The sequence below is a fragment of the Brachyhypopomus gauderio genome, chromosome 5, assembly GCF_052324685.1.
Source record: "Brachyhypopomus gauderio isolate BG-103 chromosome 5, BGAUD_0.2, whole genome shotgun sequence".
Lineage (NCBI taxonomy): Eukaryota > Metazoa > Chordata > Actinopteri > Gymnotiformes > Hypopomidae > Brachyhypopomus > Brachyhypopomus gauderio.
The window spans coordinates 25,793,475-25,815,965 of record NC_135215.1 but is presented as its reverse complement, the minus strand read 5'-3'; the positions used below and the strand labels follow the sequence as shown (position 1 = coordinate 25,815,965).

The following is a 22,491-nucleotide window of genomic DNA, read 5'->3' as shown; positions in this document are numbered from 1 at the left end:
ATAGGAAACAAGAAAGTACAAAAATACAATATAATAAATATAATAAAAACAATATACATTAAGGAAAAGTATTCAAAATAGTCAGCAAAACAATTTTAGCAGAAATAGTTAAGAAGTAAATCTGGTTATTTTCCTTTCCAATATCTTTCACAGACAGCTCTGAATAAAGTCAGGCAATAATGCATAGCACAGCTGTCTGGGTAAACCAAACAGACTGTCCAGTGTCAGGGAACCCAAGGTCAGACTGCAAAATACATAATATACTGTACAGTATAAAAGAAACAAAGCAAACACAGACAAGAAAACCCAGCTGAGAACGTAGTAGAACTACATCAGCATCTACGCAAAGACCAGCTTGAACACAAGGACGTAAATATACACAGTCTAACAAGGGTTCATGAGACACAGGTAGGGATCATTATTGGGAGGAGAGAGCACAGAACATGAGACAAAGCAGAGAAAAGAAAAACAAAAACAAGAGTGTAGAACACATGGCATGGGTGCCATAGGAACAGTGACAGCAGGAATGGGAAACTGGGACAAAGTACATGTGTTCAGAAGGTTGATCGAATTTACAGAATAGAAATACAAGTACATTAAAGTGACAAGTGATACAAGCAGCCGCAGTAAAACATGTCAGCATAAGTGATTGACTGGTCTTGAGAATGGGGGATTGAACAGTATTTATTGACTATTCAGCAGTTTAATGGCCTGGGGATAATAGATGTTCATACTACTAGCACTGTCTGAATGATATCAGTTGAAATAGAGCGTGTACATGGTGTCCCGGATTTTCTTGCTGAGACAGATGTTTATACGCTTACTCTGCCTATCTGCAGCTTATCAGGAAATCCAGTATCCAGTTGCAAAGATGTTCCTTAAGATCCAGTATCTGTAGTTGTTGCCCGTTGTTGATGACTGTCGAACTGTTGCAAACCAACAGCATTGTCACTGCTGGCTGGTGTGGAGGTGTTCAAATCAGGAGTTTCACATTACTAGAATGAGCAGGAAAGGTGGTAGACCTATCTAGTAAGGGCACATCCTATAATGCTATTCTTACTCTCTTTGAAGCCTATGATCATGCAAGGGCACATGCATCGGGTGTCCAACATCTGATAGTATGATTTCACTATGATAAACACTTTCCACCCTTGACACAAAACACGGGCATGTATACTCTGTTCGATTTAGTCTTGCCTGCTTTTTTCCCACTGCTTGCTCTGTAATAGCCATTGTGCCTACTTTGAATACAACCACCTCATTGATACCTGTCTACCTACCCTGCTCACTCATGTCTATTCTGTTTCATTTCCATCCGAGACCTCCCCCTTTTCACTCCATGTCCACCCCTTCTTCTCTCGTCATCCCAGGCTTTTCCCCCTTTGATCCCTATATGACATTCTTTACCCTAACCCTGCCCCTTGACAATTGCCCCATTCATCCCTATATGACATCCTTCACCCTAGCTGCAGCCCCTTGACAATTACCACTTTCATCCCTATATGACATGCTTCAGCCTAACACCACGCCCTTGACAATCCCTTTCATCCCTCTATGGGAGCTTTCACCCTAACCCCGCCCTCCTTGTCCATTCTCCCTTTCATACCTATATGACATCCTTTACCCTAACCCCGCCCCCATGTCCTAACCCCTTCTTTCTCATCCCAACCCTTCTTCCTTCATCAATTGCTCCACCTTAATTCTTCACTCCCTTTTCATCCCAACTTACTGCCTGTTCATCCTAGGTGTCCCATCCTAGGTGTCCCATGAAATTCCTCACATTCACATGCCACTGCCTCAGGCTTCCCCTCTTTTACCTCTCTGTTATGTCTCCATCGTGCCCCTGTTGGTCCTCTATGTCCCTGCCATAGTACTTCCACACCTCTCAGCCCACTCCCGGACTGCACCGTTGTCTGCAACCAGTGCAGCAATCTCACCCAAGTCAATCTCTGTGTAGTCACTGCTTCGACTCCTCCTGGCCAGCTCAGCTCTCTCCTGCCTGTGTGAGTCGTGATCTGTTGTTGTCACCAGGGGCCTCGCTAGCATTTCCTATTCAGGGCTTGAGCCACAAAAAAACTGAGTCAAGCCTTGAATGTTTTTTTTTCCCTTCCAGGACAACCCTAGAGTTTGGCAGAACATTAGTTGCTAATAAAATTTTTATTAGGGGTTATTAGCACAAAACTGTTTTTGAAGAGAACATATTATGGAAAATCCACATTTTCAGTGGTTGTGCAGATATATTTGGGTGTCTTGAGAACCTGTCTACCCACAACCTTGAAAGAAGACAGCCTAGTTATTTTTTGTGGACTGCCTACATCAGAAAATGGGCTTAAAAATAAGATGTTCGGATTTGGCTCCCCTTTCTTCATCCAGAGGGGTCAATAGCAGCCCCTTATCAGAGCACCTCTATAGATGGTTTGAGCACTAATTTACCTTTACACCAAAGGTGAACCTTTTTATTAAAAACTCATTAGCATTTAAAGGAACATGGATTTTAACTTCATTTCTGAAGAGGCCCGTTTTGACAGGGTGCGAATAGTGCTGTAGTTTGATCCTCGTATTTTTGAGCAAACAATGTTAAATACACATCTTTAAGACTCCAGACAACTGTGTTAAAGGCTGTATGGTCCCCTTTAAACATGAGTGGTGAACAGACAAGAACATGCAACAACAAACAACAACAACAAAATATCTCATCGACAAACAATCCTAATCAATTTTATATAGAAACTCTGAAGACACAACTAGGGACAGTTTTTGAAATATCTATAACTTTGCAGGAGGTTTTTGTTTTTTCTTCATAACACATATAAGCGTCCCACAATGTAAATGTTGGTTAATGTTAATGAACACTAAAGCGTAATCACTGCTGAAGGACCACAGAAAGCCTGCATTCTTCAACTCTACAACGAACATGCGCCAGTCACATTTACCCTAATACTGGCAAGTTTGTCCCTAACATTACTACGTATGCAACATACTATAAATTGCATTTTTGTGTTCTTACCCCATGTCTTTATTGGGGTAATATGTATATTTATTCCATAGTAAAGTCAGTAAAGCCAGCACCTGCATCCTGTCACGGATGTAGTCTGGAGCAGTTTTCATCATGTCAAAGCAAATTCCTGTACCATAACTGGCAAATAAAAGTAGTTCAAATTAAATGATTAAATTTATAGGTAGCCAATACAATTTGTTAAGCAAGACCTGATGTGTGTGATACACACACACACACAGAGTATATAGTTTCCATTTGGGGGAGGATTTCTGTGGGGCTTCAAGCTGAGCTGTGTTTTCAAACCCTAGATACGCCCTGGTTGCAGGTTGTCACAACCATTTCATCCACCAGTGGCACGATTGAACCGGCTCTACTTTTATCCATGCAATAACCCAGGAGCCATGCACATCAATGGTCTGGACGCTTCACCCATCAATGACATCTCAGCATGCTACTGCTCAACTATGCATACCATATTTTTATGCAGCAATATGCAGATGCAATTCAAGAACCCACAAAGCCCCGTTTTGGGGCTTTGGCTTTGTATCTGATTATTTTGTTAAAGAGGTCATTATATTCTTACAGGTTACTACAGTTTTTCCCTTGGATGACCATGACCATTTAAATTACATTTTCTGTAAAGTAATGGCAGGCAATATGAAATATGTTTGTTCGAAGTCCACTTAGACATCAATATAGCATACTCTGCATAATACAGAATTATATTTTACATATTACACTGCAATATGAATAATGGTTAGGCCTATTTTATAAAAGTAAAAAACTACAAATGTGTTAGTTACTGTAAAAAAAAAACCTTTTCTCTGTTTATTTGTTACAAGAAGTGCAAAAATGACATATTACACACATACATCTACACACTCCAACATCATAAATCCACTACTAAATGCCATTACTGTCAGCTAAGCAGGTGGCAGATGCCTGAAAGGTAGCATGAGTCCAGAGGACAGATCCACCACCGCCATTGACATGTAAATATAAACTTAAAACAAAACTTTCAAACCATGGTTAGGTCATTGAAAATATATGATGCAATAAAAACTGTACCGCTAATCACTGTAAGAAAACTGTTGCTACCAAAATTCTCCAACGCTCGCTTCTGCCACGTCCCCAAAAACAAGCCAACATGTGCTTCCCGCCCCGTTGCCGCTAAGCCCTTATAGCGACAGTGCACCTAATTTTTGCACATAAATAAATGGTGCCTGAAGACATTAATATCTACAAAATCAGTACAAATATCACCTCTGGCATTCTAAAACTGTATTAAACAGCAATGTATACACATATGCACCTCTTCATAAAAAGTTAATGATGATGCATAGGGTGGGGGGGAGTGGGGTTGGAGAGGAAGAGAAGAATTGGGTTTTGTGTGATCGCAGACCCACAGTGTCTGTGGCTTTTCTTAAAAAAAAAAAGTAGTTAGTGGTAATAAAAATGTATTTCATCACAGAAGCATCTCCTTCTCCCATGCGCCGTGTTGGCCCAGCACATGCTCTTGTGACTTGGGTGCACAGCTCGGTACAGTGCTAGACTTGTGAATATTAATGAGGATCATTTCACTGTAGCTGGGTGCTATTCTCCCACAGGTAGCTTCTCCTCTTCTTCAACAATCACAAAACGACTCCTCTGGAATTCGGAGTCCTTCCCTCGCTCCAAGATGCCGTGCCGTGGCCGTGAGCGACCCCAGGGAGACTTTTTTTTCTTACCCATGTAGGAAATGATAATGAGCTGTTCTGAACAAGGAGAAACAGTAAGCTGGCATTTCTAGTATACTGAGGAATGGGTTGTCTCGGAGGGTCAGGACATGCCAGAGACAGCTGAGTGCTTCCATGTGTCTCAGCGTCTAGGCTAATTTCAGCAGTGGATTTACCTACCCCCTTCTCTCTTCCTTCCCTTTGTGACATTGGATTGCTCAGTACCGGCTATTAACAGGCGTGTTTGCGTAAGTGATAGTAAAAGTGATAGGAAATGAGAATTGTGAGACACCCATATTCATGGCTGCTGTCTTTATGTGTGTGTGTGTGTGTGTGTGTGTGTGTGTGTGTGTGTGTGTGTGTGTGTGTGTGTGTGTGTGTGTGTGTGTGTGTGTGTGTGTGTGTGTGTGTTTAGAGCATGATGAGTGTGCAAGTGGACTCCACAGCTGCGACGATAATGCACTCTGCTTCAACACGGTTGGCGGACACAGCTGCACCTGCAAGCCGGGCTACGTGGGTAACGGCACCGTCTGCAGAGGTGAGCCCTCACCTCCTCAGCACAGTTCCCTCAAGGCCATGCTGACACACCACAACCTTTTCTGTTTCTCTTAATTGGTTCGGTCCCGAGTAACTATTTGCTTGTGTGTGATTGTGTGTGTGTGTGCGTGTGTGTGGTTGCTCTGCAGCACAGTGTGATGGACTGTGTCATAACGGGGGCTCCTGCTTTGCCCCAGACACCTGCGTGTGCCAGCAAGGCTTCACAGGGAGGAGATGTGAAACCGGTAAGAGCACAGCGAATTCCTCGCAATATTCCTCGCAATGACTCTGAGCTCACCTCACATCCATGAAAAAAAGACCCTGTTATAGAGGTGTGAAAAAAGTGCAGAGGATGGCATCTTGAAAGATGACAAACACTTAAACCTACAAGTAGATATGGGCTTGTTTTGAGGGTGACTGTCACACTGCCAGCGTGGCTGATCAAATGTTGAATAGATTCTGGAAGGTGCTCTTTTTGTGAATGTGGTGGGTTGATGGGGATGGTATGATAATGAAGAAAGTATTGAAGTGAGAGAAGATTTCAGACACATGCATATACGCACACACACATATACACACACAAACACACACACACACACACACATGCACACACACTATTGAGGATGCAATACCATCTGGGCCAGCAGAATGTAGGTGGAAGCTCTTATTGGCACCTCTTTTATTTTGTGGGATGCTGGGTGTATATGTGTGTGTGCGTGTGTACATGTTGTGTGTTGCTCATTGCATAATCATGCCACAGCAGGACATCTGGCTGGAGTCTCTTCTAGCATTTCAAGTGCCAGGACAACTCACGCTCACTTATGTGTGAGTGACAGTGTCATGACGGAGGAGAATGAAGACAGGTTAGGATGAGAGTGACACAGACAGAGAGAGAGACAGAGAGATGGAGGGAGAGAGAGAGATGGAGGGAGAGAAAGGTGAAGAGGGGGGAAATGGATTCAGAGTTTGAAAACATCCAGGCTGTGAGAGAGAGTTGCCCAGTTAGTGGGACCCCAGTATGATTGGCTGTCTTCCTCTCCGGTCATGTAATTCTCCTGTTCTGTGGGGGAAACTGACAGTGAGACTGAAAAAGTGACAGTTATTTTTCTAGCCTTGGCAGAGTGTCCCCATCATATTTCTCATCTTACCATGTCTTTAGGGAAATGTAACTATTCAAGTGTTTAAATGCTATGAAATGGACCATATTTTTAAAAGCCACACAGTCATATTCAGGAACCACTCTCCAAGCTCTGTTCTACTAAAATCTCTTTTCTTCATTAAAAAGGGAGTTGTGTTATTAAGCCTTTTCTTTTGTTATGGTGGCCCCTGTCAGTTGTAGAATATCTATGATGCCTATTGTTGTCTAATAATGCTGCCCAGATTTGAATAGAAAAGTAATCCATTAGTTTCACCAGGTCTTACATTTTCAGGCATAAAAAGAAAAGAAAAGCTGAAAGGTTTGGATAGCGTTATTGGTATTCCACATGTGTGCTTAGTGAAACACAACCACTGAGCTGCAGTTATCTTCACAACAAAATGTTCTCCTCAGGTAGAAAAACAGCAGTGCGCTGTGAAGAACTCTCTCTCTCTCTCTCTCTCTCTCTCTCTCTCTCTCTCTTACTCTCTCTATCTATCTATATGTTGATCTACCCATCTATTTATCTCTCCCCATACGAGACTGTGGGAAATATGAGTGTGAGTGGGAGTTCTTACTATCGTTAATACTCCAGACTTAAAAGATGGGGTTTAAGCCAATGGGATTGGTGGGGTCCATGTCACATGAGCCAACATGAAATGGGGGCTTAAAACATGACTCCCCTCCATCTGGTTTTGAATTGCTTCTAATCTCCCCCATAACTGTTTGAGCATGTGCACAAGGTGCTCACTCTTTCCAATCTTCTCAAAGTCACCTGTGTTCAGAGATTTTTGTCTTGGCACCTTCTTGGAGAGTGTAAGAAGAACGTGTCACGGCTAAGTAAGGCCATGCAAAAGATACCACAGGTGTACAGCATGCTGAGCTAAGTTAGGCTGAGATTAAAGCTGCACCGGTCTGATGCTTGCCTCCAGATGCCTGCGTAGGCTCCAACTCCCCCGTTGAGAAGCACTCTTCTCTGGTCTCTACAAGAGGTGATCCAGAGAGCTGCACTGGATCCATCGCGATTTCACAGTGACAAGTTGCAACGTACAGTACAAAGATTTGGGAATGAGATTTTAGCCTCATTTTGTTTTTGGAATCAAGACTATGCTCTCTGATATATTTCTCACCCACCAGTTCCACTGAATTTTAATCCAAAATAATATGTCAAGGTATGAAATCAGTATTGAGAAGTCTTTATACATTTGATGTGTTTATTTTTATTTAAATGTATACAGGTTTCCCTGATCTAGATCAAGAAATGTATGAGCTTTGAAATATGTTGCAGTCCTTGACATATCCAGATCAAATATGTTCTTTCATTATAATTACCTAGCTTTACTAAAATCAAATAAGGGAGCTTAATCTTGCTCTCTTTAACCGAAAAAGTCTTATATAGAATTGATATATGCACCTGTTTCTGAATCTCCCTTGATGGACAAACACCTCAGAAAAAGCAGACAGTATCCTGACCAGTACACAGGTTTATTACTAAAGAGCATTTTGCATTTGGTTAGCTGCCTGGCTTATTGAAAGGTGTCTTTTTAGATGGCTGGATGTTCAGTCACCACGTATATTCATGCTTACCATAAAAATGTTAATAGTTTCTGTTCTAGCTGAGGCAATAGATGTATGCCCTAATTTGTATATGTTTTTCATGTACAGTACATTAACTAATATACACATCCTATGACCAGATTGGAGCCAGAATTAACCATGTTCAGATTTCCTTAATTCGTGCAGTTATAACACTCTAGTTGGTTTATCATGTTCTCACTCACTAAAGTTGGTTAGGGAAGACAACTTCTCAGAAGAGGCTGATTGGTTGATGGTCATACCTGGCATAACACACATGACAGAGTGCTGAGTAAGGGCACCTTGCATAAGGACAATCCTTTTGTTTCAGTGAAACCATGTGTCTCCTGCTTCCCAGATGTTTGCAAATGGATTACCAGTGTGAATCCAGTATGAAATAAACAACTGTATGACACACAATGACTCTTGTCACAGGGCAGAGCAGATCTAAAAAAAAAATTGCCTTGCCCACTGCCTAAACCCCCCCCCCCCAAAAAAAAAAAAAACTATTGTGAAAATTTGTTTAAAAAAAAAAAAAACAAGGAGAGCTGCAGAGGTTAAGCAGACATGCTGCCCGTAAAAGAAAACCCAATTACATTAGTTCCCCAGGGTTCAGGGCCTGGGGCCACATCTCTTGCTGTCCTCTTAAACATGTGTCGAGGAAATCACAGTAAGCTCTTGAGACCGAAGTGGCTTGAATTTATGGAGTTCCATGTTTTAGTCCTTACTGAGAGGTCAGTGATTGAGCTCCCTTGGTTATGCTGGTTCTTTCTGAAGTCACAGCACTTCAGGACACCCATGCTCAGTGTAATGCAGCAAAGAAAGGCCTCAGTTCTTAATGAAGAATCAGAATGCCTCTGTGTAGCTAGGACTGTCTCCTAGGAAGAAACATAAAGGTACATATACTGATTAAAAACAAGCATTCAACAAGCACAGTGAGTTTAATTAAACATCTTTTGTCATGTTGGGTATTCATGAGGCATGTTTGACCTTTTTTGTTTGCCGTTTTATTTGGTGCATTTTATGTTTCTGAGCTTCAGTGAGCTTTAGGACCTTTTGATCTGACTTCATTTAAGACAATCTAATTTCAACAGTGACACTGTGAATGTTCGACCATTTATAATTTTCTTTTTGACTTTGTTCCTCAGCACACTGAACAAAGGAATAAGATGAAGCAATGTGAGCTCAAAATGCAAGTTCTCAGCTTCAGTTCAAGTGTATGTATGTTGGAATTATATCTACGTTTATATCCGGTCCTTCACTGTAGAGGACCAAACATGGGCTGGTGATAAAAGGTCTGAGGAAAAGGCTAAAGCAGATTTTACATCAGGCTTCTGAGTCTTGTGGCATTATCTCTCAACATCTCTCAAACAGTTCAGTACATTGTTAAGAAGTGAAAAGGCACTAATGAGCTTAACAAATGATGCAATAGACTGTAAAACGACTCGCCAAGTCCTTTCAGTCAAGGAGAGAATTGTTCTACTTAACAGTAACAGCAGACTTTAAACCACCTTAAAAAGAAGAACATTCCAAAATAACCTCAAAGGGTTTACCACAAGACACAAAGCATTGGTAAGCCTCAAGGGCCAATAGAGCGTGTTAGCGTTTGCAGAAAAGTTCACAAAAAGGTTAGTACATTTTCAGAACCAAGTCTTACGGACAGAGAAGGTGTGTGTGTGTGTGTGTGTGTGTGTGTGTGTGTGTGTGTGTGTGTGTGTGTGTGTGTGTGTGTGTGTGTGTGTGTGTGTGAACTAATCATGTTCTGAGATATGAACATGAGATATGAACATGTATGGCTGACAGTGGAACTACCTTGCTTTGTCTTCATTAAGGATGTGGGACAAGTTTCTGGAGACATCTGACACCAATCTGAACAGGACACAGAGGTTATGGGAGGTTGGTGAGCTCAAAATACTGCTGAAGCTTTTTGGAGAAATGGAGAGTTTGCCCTGTACATTGAGGTTCCCATAAGCCTGACAGAACATCAGAAACAGCTGCTGGTGGTCTGACAGTGGATTGTAAATGTCAAGCAGATCCTAGTCCTAATAATGCCAATTTTATTCAAGCTATTCATTTGTACCCTTTTTTTTCTTGGTTACCTGAAATGGGGAAACTGGTAAAACAGCTTTTATCCCTTCCCCCATTGCTGTTGTACTCTCGAATTATGGCTGATATTTTGCATATTTCACTTCCGAGTCAGATTTTCAGTACAGATCCAAAACCACAAAAACTTTATATACATGTCCTTATGGACTCCACTGTCTGTGCTTGAGGGATAGCTTCATTAACAATGCATTAGCCTGTTCATTAGAAAGTTTTAAGTAAAGCTTTATAAGTTAAAGCGCTGCTGTTACATAACCTAATGTTCGGAGACAGGCATGTGACTGGTGATTAGGATGGCTTTGTGTACCATTATCAGCAGGATTCATTATCCCACTTCCATTACTGACTTTAAAGTGTTCCTGCTGTGTTTCCTGCTGTGTATTAACGTTTCAGGTTGAAAATGGGGGATCGTCAGAGTTTCAGGCCAGGGTCAAGATTCCTTAGATATAGAAGTCTTCCATCTTGATGAAGTACAGTCCTTTTTCCCTACTGTGAGGAGACTCACACACTGTGATGTGTCAAACACAGTCCACGGCATGAACTATTCATTACTTCACTACTTTAGTGAGGGGCCTTCAGCCATAAAAAGAAGTCTATTTTTATAATGGGATATTAAGGGAATATATCTCTATGAATGACGGAGATTTCATATTTCTTTTCATTTTTTTTACTTTACCTATTTTGAACAAAAAAAGCTCATATGCACACGTGATTCGAAAATGGTCCAATAAAAGCTTAAGTGAAGATTCTTTCAGGATGAAAGGTAGCGAATCACCTCAGACATGAAAGGGAGATGTTCATGTAGAAAATAATAATGAAGATCATCGCTGTGTAGAATAAAAATAGAAAGTAATAGAAAGTAAATTAAGTGCTGGAACTGGAACATTTATTCTCCTTTTTAAAAATGATAATGTAATCTCTCCTAATTTAAGATGATAATCTCATCCAGTACAATAACAGGAGAAAAATGCGCAGGTAGCAAATCAGCAACTACACTCACATATTTCAGATCAGTTGCAGGCTAATTTATTTGTTTTGTATTTCAAGACAACTTCTGACAGCTTGCAGCCTTAACAGCTTGAAGAAGGGATTAAGTAGTGCCTGTGTTACAGGTGTAGTTTCTCTTTGTGTCTCGTGTGTATATGTCCTTGTATCCTCTTTTCCCTGCCCCTCTGTGCCAGTTTCTCAATAGTGTGTGTGCTATACACACACCCACACGCACACCCACACACTAGCAACACAGCAACAGCCATTGGCCTTGCCAAGAGTCCCAGTCTGGCAGTTCACTCTGCTGAGACTTGCTGGTGGGAGTGAATCCGTTCATAACGAGAGGCTGGTGCAGAGGGGCGGAGACAAGGGGAGGAGATGAGAAGGGAGGGACAGACAAAACAGATTGTTCGGGTGGAGAGACTGACTTACTTTTTAAAGAATGCTTGTTGATGTTAACACGCAGACCTTGAAGGGTAGCCCCCTCACACATAGAGGCAAAATAATCCGATTTGCTAGTCATATGCCCCACAAAATCTATGATTGTGCAATTTTGATTGCAGCACAGCTTGCATTGTCTGTTCACATATAAGGAGATTTTAAAGAGTAACAACATTCTCATTCCCAGGCCATTATATATCTTCCACCCTTTGTTTATGTGTCACCTTCTTTTTAGAATGTATCTATTTATTCATTTGTTTACACAAATAAAACATGCAAACTCATAATAATCTACTAAGCCCAGCCTCCAGTGGACTGAGAATCTGGTGCTGTGTCTCCGGTGATCTGAGCCCACCAGGCTCCGCTCGATTGGTGGGGAGGTGGGTGAAGGATGAGATGGAGATTATGCATTGTGCTGTCGAGCCATGACATTCCCTGACAAATTAGTGGCAAGGCTGCAGGACAGCGCTCGCTACGGGGGCTCGGCCGTGAAAGCGCAGCCAATCAATAGCTCCTGCCGCTCTCCGACAGCCCAAATGCCAGCCTCTCCTTTGAGGAAAGGCCGCATGTATACATTTGTGAGCCACTGTGGGTGGGGTGGGAGGCCGGGAAAAAGGGAAAAGGGGAGTGTGGAGAGAAGAAAATGAATAAATGTCATCTGTAACACTGCCTACTCCTGTTTATTATTCAGTGTCATTTGTGTTGTTGTGGCAGTATAACCCCCACCCCCCTTCCCTTCTTGCTTCTGTTTTATAGACTGGCTGATGGTGATGTGACATCTTAGGGGTAGAATCTGTAAGAATGGTGTGGAAATTCCTTTGAGGGGAGATGTTCTCTTTGTTGTGAGGAAATTTCACAGCTCATTAAATTAGAAATTCCTTTTTTTTCTTCTCGGCAGAACGATAGGGCTTTTTGCGGCCTGGAGACTGCTTCGATCTGAGTTCCTTGACACATTCTTAACTTCCCACACTGTCAATTGACCTCTAGTTGGGCTGGTCTTCATAATGAGTGGAAAATATGAATTGGGGTGATATTAGTAACGACTGCACAGTATGTGCCCTAAAATTCCAGAAACACATTAAAACATTCCTGCCTCCCTCCCTGCTTTGCACAAATGTAAATGTACTCTCGTGCATTCCATGCACGCACAAGGACACGCAGTCAGTTTTCATTAATGCCTATACACCTGGCTCTGAATGATTTTCATTAATGCCTATACACCTGGCAGTGAATGGTGTTAAAAGTCGTTTCAGTCAGCACAAAGAATATGACAGCCATAGAAGCATAGCATCCACAAATCAGACAGGAGTCTTGCCATTCAGGAGAGGAAGAGAACAAGATGGTTTCAAAAGCAATGTCACGGTTAGCGTTGCGATAAACTCCTGGTTTGTCCGCAAACCCCTCAGTTCCTCTTAAAAACTGAATGCCGTTCTAACTGAAGTGTCTCCGGAATTGACAGATTCCATGAAGGACGTTTGCTATGCTGCTTTGTGACAGCAGGGCTCAAGGACATGGAGGGAAAACTGAGGTGTGACTGTGAATACCTCTATTTAATAGACGAGTGCTGAGGGCTCCGAGGTGGGGTTGTTAGCTAACATGACCTTGTCAGGGTCTTCGTTTCTCTTCTCCAGCACTTGAGGGTGGGGCGGGGTGTAATAGAGGTGAATCGGGTTTTTGATACATTGGGCATATGGGGTAGCAGAGCTGAAAGGTTTGATGGCTTATAGACGATTTCACTCTTGCTGTAGATTTCTATAGTCTATTAATAGTTTTGTTCATATATATATTTATATTTTTTACTGTTTGTATTGTTGTATGTGGACTGCTTTACACTACTGCTGTTTGTCAAATGTTATATGGTGTTCTGGAGAAACTCTTTGGTTCTCCACACATGAGTGAAAGGATTAAAAAAACCACATTTTACCACGGGTGCCTCACAAATTCTTGTTTTTTACATTTTGAAAATGGCTATTTATATTATAGGAATAGTTTGGGGAACAGAAAAAATTACGCTATTTCCCCCTTCTTCCCAAATGTATTCTATCAACCAAGATATGCTTGGTTTTGCTAAGTTGTTTATTGCCATGGAACTACGACGCTAACATAGCTAGTTTCTCTAACGACAAAGCCTTATGCCCACCAATTAGTATCTTGCAGACTACACGCCGAAATCACCGCATACCTCAAATATTCCAAAAACCCGTTTGACATTTTTTTTTTACCAAGTTGACAAAGTGTATTCTATACTTTAAAATAGTAGGTAGCAGCCAATCAAGATTTGGACAGCGAAAATTACATGGCTTATAGTAAAAAACTGTGAACAATTGGTTTTCGGATGTCTCCCTCCATCTCACTCTTACTTTCTCTCTTGACAATATGGCAGACATCGATGAGTGCTCTGATGGATTTGTAGAGTGTGACAGTCGAGCCACCTGTGTTAACCTACCCGGTTGGTATCACTGCGAATGTCGTGATGGCTACCATGACAACGGGATGTTTTCAGCTAATGGAGAGTCATGTGAAGGTAGGAGGTGCCAGGTTTTGTCTAATATTCTAAACTAAGTCAAATGTATTCACTATTAGCAATTTTAAGTCAGCTGTTGGTAACTTTTATGAAAATCTTCATGGCTTGCTGGTGCTTGTGTGGCCAGCTGTGCTCTGAGAGCTTTAATCTTGAAACGTATGTTAAAAACTGGTGGTAAATGTTATTAGAGTCGAGTCTTGTCCATGGATCTTCTCTAAGCTTAATCAGCACGCGCAATCTGTTGTCCCTCAGAAATCCCACTTAGCAGTCTTCAGGGTAAAATGTGTCGGGCACCTTCTGTTCCATTCGCTGCTTCACAGATATCGACGAATGTACCACGGGAAGGCACAGCTGCGCTAACGACACAGTGTGTTTCAACGTGGACGGCGGGTACGACTGTCGGTGCCCTCACGGTAAGAACTGCACGGGGGACTGCCTCCATGACGGGAAAGTGAAGCACAACCGGCAGATATGGGTGCTGGACGATGACAGGTGCTCAGTGTGCTCCTGCCAGGTGAGCGCTGCTGTCCACACGTGCTAGCAGGGAAAAGAGGCTAGTGCGACGTGGGAATAACGGAATAGCTCCCTTTCTCTAGTCTGGCCTGGTGATGTGTAGACGGATGGTGTGCGACTGTGAGAACCCCACGGTCGACGTGCTGTGCTGTCCCGAGTGCGACCCTCGCCTCAGCTCGCAGTGTCTACACCAGAACGGCCTTCTGACGTACAGCAACGGCGACACCTGGGTGGAGAATTGTCAGCAGTGCCAGTGTCTGGTGAGCTCTCCAGAATGCATCGCACTAACTTTAATGCTAAAGGCCCTGGCTGTGTTCAAAATAGCCTACTACATACTGGATACTGTATACTGCACTCAGTATATACTGGATACTGCATCCTGATCTTCATAGTAGTATGCAGTACAGTTTCCAGTGTGCGACAAATGCAGAGCATACTACGGGGTCATGATGGGATGCAGTACACCACACGATAGCTCTATTTGCATACTGGAATATTTTGTGGAAGTAGTATGTCATCCGGGGATGTTTCGCGTACTGGAATAATTTTTTTTATTTGCATACTGGATACTGATTTGGGGCCCAAGCAGTACGCCGGTAGTATGTAATATTCTATTTCGAACACAGCCCCTGTCTTTGTGTGGGACAAGACAGTCATGAGGCTGTGCTAAATTATCACGGCGTGCCTTGAGCAGTTGGCATAATGAAATCGGGTATTCTTATAGCGGCTCTGTTAAACGAGGCAGTGTAAGGTAAGAGTTCAGTACATTTGGGAAAATTACATTTTCACAAAAAATATTATTACAATAAGAACCACTTTTGCAACTGGCTAAAAAATGCAGCATTTATATCAGTACAACACTGAAAATTTGGCCATTTTGGCACTTCTACAAGCAGATGCACAAAATGCATAGTAATTACAGTCCTAATGGATCAATGAATTATGTCCTTGCTTATCATCCTTGATGCAGGCCTTGGCTGGATCTCAGCACTTAGCTAGAGAATTGGAAGCCTTTGTCAAATGTGCACCGAATACTCAGTTGGCAAGACAAAAATCCTAAATTCTGCAACCGGACACTTTTGTAGGAAACACTGCACAAAACTGCTGTATTATATATGAGCAGAGTAAAAAGCCACCTTTTCCAACAAACACAAGATACGAAATGAAGTGAATGTGTCTGTGAAAGAGAGCTGAGATGCTCCCTTTCTTAATTAGGCTAATCAACAACCATAGAGGCCAGACAATACAAGCTAGTCCTCCCTTTTTGTAATTGCTCTGCTCTTTGAGGTTGACTTCAACAAATAGTCCTCATTAACCTTTATGCTCAACTGTTACGAAGCACTTAACATTACGCATACTTAATTGTGCATTATAAATCAAACCACAAGCGTTAACAGCATTGCATGAGTCATGAATCAATCTACTGAAGAAAAAACACAGTATAATATTACTGTGAATGTGGCAGACGATGATTTGCATAACGCAGTCATTATTGAGCCTTGTCTGTGAGAGTCTAGACAAAGTACATAAAAGTCTATAGGATTTAGGAATTATCCACATGTATGCAGGTTTTTTTTACGTAGTTTTGTCTGAGGTTTATGAGGTAAACTTGTCAACCTTCACCAAGGAGATTTGGTGAAGGTTGACGAGTTTACCTACTTAGGGTCGAGGGTACAGAGTAATGGAGGAAGTGAAAGAGAGGTAAAGAAGAGAGTGCAGGCAGGGTGGTGTGGATGGCATAAAGTGTCTTGGGTGATCTGTGATAGAAGGGTGTCGGATAGAATGAAAGGAAAGATCTGTAGGACAGTAGTGAGACCTGCTATGTTGTATGGACTGGAGACAGTGGCACTGACAAAGAGACAGGTGAGGGAGATGGAGGTGTCTGAGATGAAGATGTTGAGATTCTCATTTGGAGTGACGAGGAAGGATAGGATCAGAAATGAGTTTATTAGACGATCAGCACATGTAGCATGTTTTGGAGATAAAGTTAGAGAAGCGAGATTGAGATGGTTTGGACATGTACAGAGGAGGGAGGAGAAGTATATGGGTAGGAGGGTCTTGAGAATGGAACTTCCAGGCAAGAGGAGGAGAGGTAGACCTAAGAGGAGGTTTATGGATGCAGTGGTAGAGGATATGAGAGTGGCTGGTGTGTGAGAGGAGGACACTCAGGACAGGACCAGATGGAGGAGTTTGATTCGCTGTGGCGACCCCTAAATGGGAATTGCAGAAAGAAGAAGAAGTAAAACTGCATTTTAAGGTGTCCTTTCAGAGTGTAAATATTCAGAAACTTCTTTTCCGAGAAAGCAAAGTTTGGGGTGTGCACCGATATCTCCTTGGTGATGTGACGCGTGGAATGAGGAGACAAGCACCACGACGGTCACGGTGAACATGGAACGTTTATTGGACTCTGACGTGAAAGCTCCGGGTGGAGCGCGAGCAGACCACAATCACACTCACGCTGACACGAAACTTTAGACAAAGACGAGCACAAGACACTGCGCGAACGCACATTAAATAGGTGATTAATACGTGCCCTCGTGATCTCGAGACAAGGCACAGGTGATACTACGAACACGCTCACAGACAACCCACACCCATGGAAATCCATACATGGACATAACGACACGCAGACGACATAGTGGGACTGGATTTGTTGCACAGGTGGCATCCTATCACAGTTCCACGCTGGAATTCACTGAACTCCTGAGAAGCGACCCATTATTTCACAAATGTCTGCATGCCTAGGTGCTTAATTTTATACATCTGTGGCCATGGAAGTGATTCCAATCATTTGGATGGGTGAGCGAATACTTTTGGCAATATAGTATAATATAATAATTATAATAAGACTCAACTCTGGTGAGGCTGGATGTGGTGTCGCAGTAATAGATTTTCTGGTTTTATTACATTTGTTTAGGAACTGAATATCCACATTGACTTTTGACAACATAACACATTTTAGCATTGCAAATGTGCACATACCAGGAATGCGAAGAAAAACAAGAAGAAAATAAACAGAAGCATGAACAATTGCAATAAATGAGGTCATTGTAAAACGCCCATTCTGCTTGTGGGAGGACGCGGTCGCCTAGTCAGCTTGCATTCCCAGACACATCGAAGCTGATATCCCTTCATTCGTTCCTGGAGCCGCACGACTTGTGTCAGGTCCTGAACCGTCTGGCATGGCCTCCTTCTGCACGTGGGCCTCTTCTCACCTCACACGGGGCACACTTTGATTTCTCATTCTTTCGATCTCACCGTCTTCCCCTGCCGCGTGCCTCTGCTCTGTTCATTACACTCTCCCAGCATCTCACAATCTCCAAGCCAGCTTTTCTTTCATTAGTTTTCTTTTTATATTTCCCTCGGAAGCGGAGTACACGTGGAACGCGGGACTTGTGAGAGTGGCGGTGTGGGTGGTGTGGGGGACATGAGCGACAGAGAGGAGAAGTACCGAGAGAGAAGTGAAGGGGGGATATTGTGCTTCCTACAGTGCAAAAACAAAGAGGGTAATGAGTGTGGAATACAAGACAAAAGGATCTGCAATGAAGCTAGGAGGACAGAAAAAAGAGAAGGAGGGGGGTTGTGGGTAATGGGGAGAGAGATCCACATCCCAGCATGCACTTTTCAACTTTGAGCCAGTGATACCAGACATGACACTGGAAATGACATGTTCTAAACCCCTCTGTTACTCTAATGGGAGATTAAACCTAAAAGCCCCAAAGTGAAATCCAGCCTACTCCTTCCAAAGTCACTGCGCAGCACCCGGGTCTCTGTCCTCAGGAATCCCACTGCACTTTTGTGGCGGAGCTTAAGCTGGGAGCTCAGGTAATGAGATTTTGCTCATAACTGTGTAATGAGATTGTGAGGTGAGCTGCGTATCCCGAGAGCGCCCTAACACATTAGCAAGAACCAGGGCCCCTCTGGGTGCTGACATCACGAACCCTAGTGACGGCGCTGCCGGCAATAGGGAAAAGAATCCTGACTGAAGACAGTGCAGTCTGCCTTGACTTGTCTTTTTATCTCACATTCAGAAGCACAAAGACCACAAGTTTCATCATGTGTCAGCTGTCCAGCCTCATAACCTAGTGTATCCTCTGTCTTCAACCTCCCTGTGCTGCATTGTGCTGGTTAATATCCTTGCAGGGCTGCACACTGTCCCAGAGGATCCAAAGCTCAATAAATCCTGACACGTCACCTGGACGCATCATGTCACGATCGTGCACATGCGTGTGTGTGTGTGTCTGTGAGAAAGACATTACTTCCCCAAAAATCATATTGCTTACCTGCTATTATTGGTTTCTGTTCTGGGTCTACCCTCACAACAGCCCCAGGGTCGCAGGACACTGACCGTACATGAAGTCTTTTCTGTGTCACATGGTTCTGCTCTGTTCTTGTATTGTCTTTTATCAGGTTTAATCCCAAGCATCATTGTGTTTCGAGTTCCAAGGCCAATTAGATTTGGAGGTATAATTAGTGTGCTGCTGGACTTTGGAAATAAATGTACCATTCTAATTCAGCTAGGTAGATATAAAGAAAGAAAAAAAGACAAAACTGATAGAAATTGTGTAGCATTTGAAGTACACCTCTAATAAAAAACACACAACACAATTCCAACATGACACATACTCTCATATCCGTTCCTGCAAGCATCCTGTTTACAGCTTGACCCCTAATTCCAAGACCTGCTGCGCGCACTTCCTGTGACCGGTGGCGGTATGTGGTACTGATGCGTGTGGGTGAGTCTCTCTGTCTGTCTCCGTCAGCGCGGTGAGGTGGACTGCTGGCCTGTGGCATGTGCGGCAGCGCCCCCCGACTGCGAGCTGGTGGCCGTGCCCAAGGGCGAGTGCTGCCCCCGCTGTGTGGCGGACCCGTGCCAGGCGGACACGCTGCACAATGGCGTGGCCGACACCTGCGTGGACGAGCACGGTGTCACGCGCTTCAGTGGCTCCGCCTGGACCAAGCACGGCACAGAGTGCTCACTCTGTCAGTGCAAGGTACCTCGCCCATGTTCTCTCACACACACACACACACCTATGTACACACATACAAACATGCACACATATCACATAACCAGTTTTGAATATCCTGCTCATGTCTACATTTTGCCAGGATTCATTTTCCAGGCATGTGTTTACAGAGACATTTTTTACTGCACAACCTCTGTAATCTTTATGACTGATTCACACAGAATAAGCAATCTAGGTATGAATGAAATTACAGAGATGGAATTGGCTTCTAAATTTACACATTACAGTCGCACAAAAAAGTTGTGTAATGCTTAGCTTTCAGTGCTTACAAACAATGTTGTATTAGAGCTTAGTTAATCATCTAATTATGGCAATAATGAATTATGAGACTTTGATGGGGGCTGCATTCTTGATTGACTGTAATCCTACACATATCTTTGATGCAAAATTATGATATTTAATATAACTGCTTAAATTATTTAATATAAATGATTCTTTAAACTGTACATTGGTTTCTAGTAACTAGAGTTTGAATTAGCATGCTATATATAATGTAATTTACCTAAAGTGAACAAAGGCAAGTAAATGCCAAAGAATATATAATGCCTGGAAAATTCTTCCTCAAGCACTTTCATGTTTGAGAAAGCTTCTTTTCCACAGGATGTAATGGAATATTTACTGACAAGGCAGTTGGCACGGCCATTAAAATAACCTGAGGTTATTTCTAACGGGTGTTTTATAGTACATAAAATGAGCTCGAGTCTTTACAGAGTATGCAGTCTGTAAAAATTACTGACATTGACATGGATTTAACAGGACTAAAATAACTGGGTAATGTGGCTAATAATTACATTACACTGTGTCATACTAATCCCATCCAAACAGGGTCTTAAACCATATGAAATAATAAGAGTTTATTTGCATGTAAAAATGAATACAAAACATTACAAATATACATTAATAGAATAATAAACTGTTTCCTTCCCCCTAAATGCTACCTTGAGAAATATATAGCGATGTAGAAGTTGTAAGAATGCTCTGCAGCCTAATTAAGAATTACAGACTGAGCAGAACAGACACCCTCCCTCTACATAACAGCTACTTTCATCAGTCACGTAGACAGGGAGCATTTAATACCAGGCCAGAAGTCAAAATGAGATGCTTGAAGGAAAAAAAAAAAAATCACATGGTATGACGTGTGACCATACATGTAAAACCACAATTCTCTGGCAAATGGCAGATTACAATAGTGTAGCATTGGCGTAGACTATGATTCACCACCAACAGACTATTTAGTCCAACGAACAGTCCCAATTCTTTTTGTTTGTTAATGGACAGTCCCACTGACCGAAGGTCAACATCAAGCTTGACACACACGCAGAGGTTTATGCTTAGGGAAAGGTCTGGTTAGTGGACTGAGTCAACAGGCATGAAGCTACAGTGAAATGGAGCACAGACCTTCAAAGGCCGGGCCGATTCCGTCTGCCTACTGAGACTGAAGCTGAATAGCTGGCCAAGGGCACAGCATCAGCAGTGGGAAAAAGAGTCTGCGGAGAAAGAGAGAGAACTGGACACACTCTCCTCACAGTCCTAAACACACACACACATGCACACACACACACACGTGAGTGAATGTATGTACAAATGCAATACAAAAATGTTTTAGCAGTCACGAGAGTGCGTTAGTTTGTCAGTTTTCTGTGCTGACATTTTGTGTTTCTCCCTTCTCTTCCTCTCCCACCCCACCTTGTGCTCTCTCCCTACAGAATGGTCACGTCTGCTGCTCTGTGGATCCTTTGTGCCTGTAGTGCCATTCAAAAGGCAACACTCTCTCTGTCTTTTCCCCATTGACCTATTCTTTTTCCCCTTTCTTTGCTCTTGCACTGTTGCTCGCTCTTTCTGTCTCTGTCTTTCTGTCTCTCTGCCTCTCATCTTGTACAATATAATTTTCCATTAGAGAAAGATTTTTTTATGTCATTCTGTAACACCGTGCTCGCTCAATGTTCGCTCAGCAATAGATCACCTGTATTAGAGGTCCAACGAGACGTAAGGGTAATTACTTGGTGTAAGAAGGCACTTGAACTCAGACACGCTTGATGCATATGTGTCCGAGAAGACAGGAAGACTTGAAACTAGCGAGTAGGAAACCCATCCTGTAAATAGACCACATCCATACCCTCCTGAGCATGGTTGCATCCAGCGTGGACCATTTTTGCAGTACCACAGATTGTTCCTAAGAGAAAAGTAAGATCTTGGTGTTTTGACTAGCTTTCTTGTTTGATATCATTTTCTGAAACATGTCTACATTTGGGTGTTTTATGTTGTACCTTTTGTTGAACTGTTGTTTAATTTATTCGGTGGCTTGATATTGTGTAATGGTGACGAAATAAAGATTTCCACTGAAACCAATACCTCCGCTTGCTCCTGTAAAAATTTTATTCTACACATTCTTGTTTAGAGGGCACTCCAGCCTTTGAAAGCTATAGCATTCACTCCAAGTTCTAAGTAGTTCTTTGTTGACTCCACCTCTGCATCTGCACTGGAAAAGCTCCGCTGGTCGAAAACCGAACCACCGATTTACATACAGTTTTTCATTATTACGACACAAAAGTATCATTGGGAAAATGACAATCATAAAAACTAACAGCTAATAAGTTGAAACAACTTATAACAACTAGTAAGTGTTGAAATTTTAAGTACAAGAAAAAAAATGAGAAGAAGTCTAAAACTATTACCTTTGCAATTCTGACTGATCGTAGGCATATATCAAGACTATAAATAGGGAACACAATTAACCTTTCACACCTTATTTAAAACCATAGGAAACAAGCAGAGAAAATGAAACTCTGTTGAGTGAACTGAGCCAAATGGTAGACGAAGTTGAAAAAAACAAAAGTATACTGTTTTCAAAAGCTCAAGGAAGTTCCTCAAATTCAGAAAAAAACTAAACAAAAATGGGACGATATTGCCAAGAATATCAGTGCATGTAGTGGAAT

At 42.4% G+C, this 22,491-nt stretch overlaps 1 protein-coding gene across 3 annotated transcripts in view; it reads left to right on the top strand.

Moving 5' to 3' along the window:
- nell2b (neural EGFL like 2b) overlaps window positions 1-21,898 on the top strand; it is a 51,505-nt gene extending 29,607 nt beyond the window's left edge. For 2 of the 3 annotated variants that reach the window (XM_077006747.1, XM_077006746.1), the window contains 7 exons: window positions 5,129-5,251; window positions 5,400-5,495; window positions 13,875-14,015; window positions 14,336-14,529; window positions 14,612-14,788; window positions 19,292-19,522; window positions 21,262-21,898. In XM_077006747.1, the coding sequence (XP_076862862.1) occupies window positions 5,129-5,251; window positions 5,400-5,495; window positions 13,875-14,015; window positions 14,336-14,529; window positions 14,612-14,788; window positions 19,292-19,522; window positions 21,262-21,303 (1,004 nt within the window). In that variant the 3' untranslated portion in view covers window positions 21,304-21,898. The other variant, XM_077006748.1, reaches the window with a different exon arrangement.
- Window positions 21,899-22,491: the final 593 nt, after the last annotated feature.